A 7,246-nucleotide genomic window follows, 5' to 3' on the forward strand; every position below is an offset into this window, starting at 1 on the left:
TCAGGATCGGTGGTGTTTAACATCTTTGCCAGAGACATCGGCAGTGGGATTGAGGCACTCTCAGCACCGTTGTGAGTGATACTGAGCTGTGTGCACAGTCTGGAGGGAAGGGATTCATCCAGAGGGACTTGCACGGGCTGCAAAGGTGGGGCCATGCCAAACTCATGAGGTTCCTACCTAAACCCCTCATTGTTTTGGAGCTCAGGCTTCCCACTAAGAAAGGTTGGCTAGAGGGTCATGGCAGTGTTGTGACCCTTTCCTTCTGGTTGCCAGGGCCACCAAATGGGCTTTTCATGGTTGCTTGACTTTGGAATTCTGCTCTTGGTAACTTTTCCTTCATCTCAAGCAGAGTTACTGAGAGATGCCCAAGGAGGCTGTAGAGTCTCCTGTGAACTTTCCAAACCCACCTGGGGAGGTTCCAGTGCAGCCTGCTCTAAGGGAACCTGATGATCTCCGGAGGCCCCTTCCACCCCTCACATACTGTGATTTGAGGATTCCACCAAGGCAGCAGCACCGTGGCCCATGTGGTCCTGCCTCTGCAGGACCCTGTCAGGGGCAGGGTGCTGTGAGTCTGTGCCTCCTAAGAGCCAAGGGGAGGTGATGAGGGGATATGAGCTGGGAAGGGCTGGCACTGGCACCCCAAGCCCCTGCACTGCACTGCGGGGTAAAGGGGAAGGCCTCTGTGTCCTCTGGGGCTGCGAGGGACGAGCGAGAGTCCTGCGGGCACCGGAGAGAACCCAGAGGGCTTCCAGAGTGAGGACCGGGGGAGTGCCAGGGAAGAAGAAGGACCCTGGGGACCCTCAGGCCAGGGTGGGGACCGCTAGGACGCTGAGAGCGCTCAGGCCTGGGGCAGGGAGCACGGGGGACTCTCCACACCCGGAACCTCCGTTCCCCGGCCTGGGCTGGGCCCGGGCCGGCACGCAGCGGGCGCCGCTTCCGCCGGCTGGCGCCAGGGGATCGCTTCCGCGGGGGCGCTTCCGCGGCCTGCAGCGCGGCCGGGCGGAGCGCGGAGCCGGCGCGGCCATGGCGGTGAGTGGCGGCCACGGGGCCGCCGGGGCTGGGGGCCGCCGGGGCTGGGGGCCGCCGGGGCTGGGGGCCGCCGGGGCTGGGGGCCGCGTGGCGGGCCAGGCGGCTGACCTCCTCTCTTGGCTCCGCAGCCCAAGGGGAAGGCAGGCACCAAGGGCAAGAAGCAGATCTTCGAGGAGAACCGCGAGACGCTGCGCTTCTACCTCCGCATCATCCTGGGGGCCTCCGTGAGTGCGGGCGGGGAGGGCCCCGGCAGGGCCCCAGCGGGCTGCGGGGCCGTACCGGGCCGACAGCCGTGCCGTGCCGTGCCAGCCGTGCCGTGCCGTGCCAGCCGTGCCGTGCCGTGCCAGCCGTGCCGTGCTGTGCCGTGCTGTGCCAGCCGTGCCAGCCGTGCCGTGCTGTGCCAGCCGTGCCGTGCCGTGCTGTGCCAGCCGTGCCGTGCCAGCCGTGCCGTGCTGTGCTGTGCTAGCCGTGCCGTGCTGTGCTGTGCCAGCCGTGCCGTGCTGTGCCAGCCGTGCCGTGCCAGCCGTGCCGTGCTGTGCTGTGCTAGCCGTGCCATTCGTGCCGTGCTGTGCCATCCGTGCCGTGCTGTGCCTGCCGTGCTGTGCTAGCCGTGCCATCCGTGCCGTGCCAGCCGTGCCGTGCTGTGCCAGCCGTGCCAGCCGTGCCGTGCTGTGCCATCCGTGCCAGCCGTGCCGTGCCAGCCGTGCCGTGCTGTGCCAGCCGTGCCAGCCGTGCCGTGCTGTGCCATCCGTGCCAGCCGTGCCGTGCCAGCCGTGCCGTGCCAGCCGTGCCGTGCCAGCCGTGCCGTGCCGTGCTGTGCCAGCCGTGCTGTGCCGTGCCAGCCGTGCCAGCCGTGCCGTGCCGTGCCAGCCGTGCCGTGCCGTGCTGTGCCAGCCGTGCTGTGCCGTGCCAGCCGTGCCGTGCTGTGCCGTGCTGTGCCAGCCGTGCCGTGCCGTGCCAGCCGTGCCGTGCTGTGCCGTGCCGTGCTGTGCCGTGCTGTGCCAGCCGTGCTGTGCCGTGCTGTGCCAGCCGTGCCGTGCCGTGCCAGCCGTGCCGTGCTGTGCCGTGCCGTGCTGTGCCGTGCCAGCCGTGCCGTGCTAGCCGTGCCATGCTGTGCCATGCCAGCCGTGCCGTGCCAGCCATGCCATGCCAGCCGTGCCGTGCTCTCTTCACAGGCCGTGTATGCCCTGGTGAACCTGGTGATCTTCTACCCCGCTGCCTCCGCCTGGACATGGGTGAGCGCCAGGCCCGCTGTGGGCAGGGCTCTGTCTCTCGGCCAGGTCTTGTGCCGGCTGCCGTGACCGGCAGGTCCGTGCCCGCGGCGGTGCTGCCAGCTGACGGCCATGTCCCTCCCTGCAGCTGGCGTTCGCCTTCAGCTCGGTGGTGTATGGCACCAGCTACCGGTCGATGAACTCGATGGCCAAGCCATCCTTCACGGACGACGGCGGTCTTGCCGACGGGGGAATCGACCTGAACATGGAGCAGGGGATGGCAGAGTGAGTGTCCTCACCCACACGAGCCCAGGTGAGCAGGACCTGCTGCCTGAGCCTGCCCACAGAGCCAGGGCAGCCTTCCAGGCCTTGGAGCTGGAGGCCTGTCGCTGCTTTTCCCAGGAAAATACCTAAGCTGTCCTCAGCTGAACACTTGGCCTGGCCTGTGCTGGGCACAAGCCACCGTGTGGGTAGTCAGCGTGGAACTGGGGCTGATGAGATTGAGAGCAGCCTGCAGAGAAGGCCTTGGGGGTGCTGGGGGGTGAGAAGCTGGACAGGAGCCAGCAATGGCCACTGGCAGTACAGAAGGCTAAGGGCAGCCTGGGCTGCATCCAAAGTAGTGTGGCCAGAGATGGAGAGAGGGGATCCTGCCCCTCTGCTCTGGGGAGACCTCATCTGCAGTGCTGGGTTCAGCTTTGGGGCTCCAAGCACAAGAGAGACCTGGACCTGCTTAAGTGTGACCAGAGGAGGCCACCAGGGCTGGTGCACCTCTGCTATGGGGACAGGCTGTTTGGGCTGTTCAGCCGGGAGAAGAGAAGGCTCTGGGGACACCTTACAGCTGTATTTCAGTATCTGTAGGAGGTCTCTGGGAACGCTGGGGAGGGACTGTTCAGGAGGGGCTGTGGGGATAGGCCGAGGGACAATGGTTTGAAACTGAAGCAGAGCAGAATTAGGTTGGACATCAGGAGGAAGTTCTGCACAATGAGGGTGGGGAGACACTGACCAGGTTCCCCAGGGAGGCTGTGGCTGCCCCCTCCCTGGAGGTATTCAAAGCCAGGCTGGATGAGGGCTTGAGCAACCTGGGCTGGTGGGAGGTGTCCCTGCCTGTGGGAGGGGGTTAGCACTGGATGGTCTTCAAGGACCCTTCTAACCCAACCCATTCTGTGACCCTATGAATCCTGCTGATTGTAGGAGCTTTGTGAGGCACCAAGGGAGCCCTGAGAGTTGCCTCTGCGTGAGTGTGAGGGAGCTGTCAGGGCAGGAGCTAGCACAGGCTCCCCCTCACCTCTTGTGAAAGGCTCTGGTCACAGCTGTGGTGTGGCTCTTGGTGCTCTGAGGCTTTGCTGCCTGAGCAGCGTGGCTTGGTCTGAGCTTTATGACACACATTAATTGCTGCCTGTCCAAGGTGCAAACTGCAGCAGAGGCAGAGGTGTGCAATCGAAAGCTGTCCAGCTGAGGTTTCAGCCTGTGCAGAGCCCTCCTGAATCGCACCCTGTGGGCAGGGGAACACGAAGCTTTAAGTGAATCTCAGAGCTCCTCTGCTGGGTGAAGCTCTGAATCACCACTCTGAGGATCAGGGAACCTCTCCAGGCTTGAGGTTGTTTCAGACCTCAGCAGATGTTTTCGTGCCTCAGGGCTGAGCAGCTGCAGCTGACTGACAGCAGCTTTTTGGGAGCTGCTTCCAGAACGCTGTGGATCTGCCAGCATCCCCCTGTGCTGTCTGTCACAGCTTCTGTGTGCTGTGGGTTTGGGGAGGGCTGGGTGCCAGTCTCTGGGACAGGTGGGTTCAGTGGGAGCTCTGCCATCACCTCTCTGTGTCCTTGGGTGATGTTGAGACCTCATTGCTCTTTGCAGCTCCCTGAAAGGAGGTCGGAGTGAGGTGGGAGTCAGTGTGTTCTCCATAGGTGAGCAAATGGCCTGGAATTGTGCCAGGGGAGGCTTAGGTTGGAGATGAGGAAAAATTTCTTTGCTGCAGGGATTGGCACAGACTGCCCAGGGAGGTGGTGGAGTCCCCGTCCCTGGAGATGTTCCAGAACTGTGTGGTCAAGGCACCTGGGGACATGGTTTGGTGCCCATGGTGGGATTGGGTTGCTGTTGGACTGGATCTTAGAGGGCTTCTCCAGCCCAAACAATTCTGTGAGATTTCTGGACCTCAGAATCTATCATGGAGCTGCTGCTGGACTCCGCAGACTCTTGAGTTGATGGTGGTGTCCCAGCTCAAACCAGTTGTCGCTGGTGGCTGCCAGACAGTACCATTACCTCTTGGGTGAGTGAAAAGCAGATGGAGAGCAGAGGTTCTGCCCCTCTGCTCTGGTGAGACCTCAGCTCTAGGGTCCTGAACAGCAGAAGGATGTGGGCTTGCTGGAGAGGGTTCAGAGGAGGGCCTCTGAGATGGCCAGAAGGCAGCTGCTCCCTCCAGCAGATGCTGATGACCTAATAGAAATGAAGGGTCTGGTGTTTTTCTAGCCCATCACAACACTCCCCTGTTGAAGACTCAGCAACCCCTTTACCTCTTGGGGTGCCAGTTGCCCCTCAGGTTGGTGGCCAAGGTGTGGGCAGCTTGTCCCTTGTCTCAGCTCTGCCTCACGAGTGGGACAAGCAGGAGGGGAGCGGCAGCTGTCTGTGGCCTGGACTTGGCCTGCAGGTGGCAGTGTGGTTGTCCTGGTGGCATCCCAGCCCTGTGGTGACCCCGAGTGTGCCTGCCAGCCTGTGAAGTGGCAGAGGGCAGGCTGGTGCCCCCCTCTAGCACAGCAGCCTCCTTCATGTCATGCCATGTGCCAAGGCTGTGTGCCAGGCTGTGAGGGGTGGCTCTGCTGCTGGTGTCCGCAGCTGTCCCAGAGCCCCTCTGTAGAGGGAGCTCAGCTCTGCAGCTCCTCAGAGGGCTTTGTTGGTTCTGTTCATTGCTCTGATCCTTGGTGGCACTGTGGCTGCAGGCACAGCCTGTGGGCTCGCTCCCTGAGGTGGCACAGATGAGCAGCATGGGCAGAGGAGCTGGTGAGGGTGGCAGGGGCCACAGGAGGTGAATATTTTGCTTTGCTTCCTCAGGCACCTCAAGGATGTGATCCTGCTGACAGCCATAGTCCAGGTGCTGAGCTGCTTCTCACTCTACGTCTGGTACTTCTGGCTTTTGGTAAGGCCCTGAGCTGCTCCTTCTTTCTCTCCTTCCCTGCCTCCAGGGACATCCCTGAGCCATCTCATGGCTGTGACCTGCTTCAGGCCAAATCTACTTGGGAGCTTTTTGGTCTCCCTGTCAAACCTTGCTCCAAAGGAGGGAAGTGCTGATCCCTTTGGGTCAACCATGCAAAGACTGGGCTGGCCTTGGCCTTTCTCTCTGGTTCTGTGAAAGGGCAGTGAGGAAGAGGAGGCAGCTCAGGGTCACCCTTGTGCCCAGGGCCCATTTGTGGCCATGCTGCTGCTTGCTTGTTTGCTGTCACTCACCAGCACAGGCTGAGGCTGGCAGCTGCTGGACACTGGGAGACCAAATGCTGCAGGCTTTGTTTTCCCTGTGACACAGCAGACTCCTGAGACTTTTGTTGTGTGTCCTTGCAGAAGGACAAAACCTGCCAGCTAGCTGAAAATTGCCCCAGCTGCCTTCAGGGCATCCCACGGAGGTGCACAAGGCCCACATGGGAGCGGAGGGACTGGTCTGGTGCCAGCCTTCACCCATGGGCCCCTCTCTTACTGGCCTGGCAGGGCCAGCCCAGGCACTGCCTGTCCTCCAGAAACCATCTGGAGCTCTTCTCAAAGCAGAGCCATCTGGGCGTGCTTTCTGCAGGAGCGGGAGGCAGAAGATCTGGAAGTAGGAGCCCTCTGGGTGATTCAGCCCTGCTGCCAGGAGCTCTAGCTCTGAAGCTGAGCATCTGTGTAGGGGTGCAGGGTCCCACCCCACAGACCAGGGCATTTGTTCTGCACTCCTGCCACTGCCTTTGCTTTCCCTGTGTCCTGTGATGGCCCTGAGGCTGTGTGTGCCGGGGGTGCCCTGATGCTGTGCCACTTGTGTGCCCAGGTACCCTGATGCTGTGCAATTGGTGTGTGTGCCCAGGTGCCCTGAGGCTGTGCAACTGGTGTGTGTGCCCAGGTGCCCTGAGGCTGTGCAACTGGTGTGTGTGCCCAGCTGCCCTTTGGCTGTGCAACTGGTGTGTGTGCAGGTCCCCTGAGGCTGTGCCACTTGTGCGCCCAGGTGCCCTTTGGCTGTGCAACTGGTGTGTGTGCCCAGGTGCCCTGAGGCTGTGCCTGGTGCCTTGCAGGCTCCAGGCCGTGCGCTGTACCTGCTGTGGGTGAACATCTTGGGGCCCTGGCTGGCAGCTGAGGCTCCCTCCCCGGCTGCACCGGATGCCAGCGAGAAGAGGCAGCGGCGCCAGGAGCGGCGGCAGATGAAGCGCTTCTAGGCAGCACAGGGAGCCTGCTGCACCACCTCCGTGCTGCTCTGCCCTTGAGGTGCCAGGCCCAGTGCCTGGCAGGAGCTGTGCTGCCCTCTCTCACTGCTGCCATTCCCCTAGAAAGGCCGCAAGAGACTTGCTTGGGTCTTGGTGCCAGCTGAGGCCCTGCTCGGTGGCACGAGGGGGTGCTGCTGGTGTGCAGAAACCTTCTGCCAGCAGCTGTGGCACAGCTGGGGGTGGCAGGGGGGAAGGAACCAGAGCATTAAAGAGCAGAGTGCAACTGAGTGTGCCAGCAGCATGCTTGTGGGGAGGGCAGCTGCTAAAAATCAGTTGTGGAATCCCAGACTGGTTGGGAAGGGACCTGGCAAGGCCACCTAGTCCAGCCCCTGCAGCCAACAGGGACAGCTGCACCTACAGCGGCCCCACACAACCTGACCTGCAATGGTGCCAGCCATGGGGCATCTCCCCCCTCTTTGGGCAGCCTGGGACAGGCTGGATGAGGCCTTGAGCAGGGTGGTGGAAAGTGATGAACTTTAAAGCCCCTTCCAGCCCAACCTGTTGTGGGATTTGGGCCTGAGCCTGGACCCTCTGGAACCACAGACTGCCTCAAAGGCTGCAGCTGCAAGC

General features: G+C 62.3%; 1 protein-coding gene across 1 annotated transcript; it reads left to right on the forward strand.

Annotated features, from left to right (window-relative positions):
- The first annotated feature begins 953 nt into the window (after positions 1–953).
- Positions 954–6,892, forward strand: TMEM208 (transmembrane protein 208). The gene is made up of 6 exons (XM_054170234.1): positions 954–1,029; positions 1,158–1,253; positions 2,205–2,264; positions 2,389–2,525; positions 5,286–5,370; positions 6,488–6,892. The coding sequence occupies exons 1-6, from the start codon at positions 1,024–1,026 to the stop codon at positions 6,626–6,628; spliced, it is 525 nt and encodes a 174-aa protein (XP_054026209.1). The 5' UTR covers positions 954–1,023; the 3' UTR covers positions 6,629–6,892.
- The last annotated feature ends 354 nt before the right edge of the window (positions 6,893–7,246 follow it).

Source organism: Dryobates pubescens, chromosome 19 (genome assembly GCF_014839835.1).
Source record: "Dryobates pubescens isolate bDryPub1 chromosome 19, bDryPub1.pri, whole genome shotgun sequence".
Lineage (NCBI taxonomy): Eukaryota > Metazoa > Chordata > Aves > Piciformes > Picidae > Dryobates > Dryobates pubescens.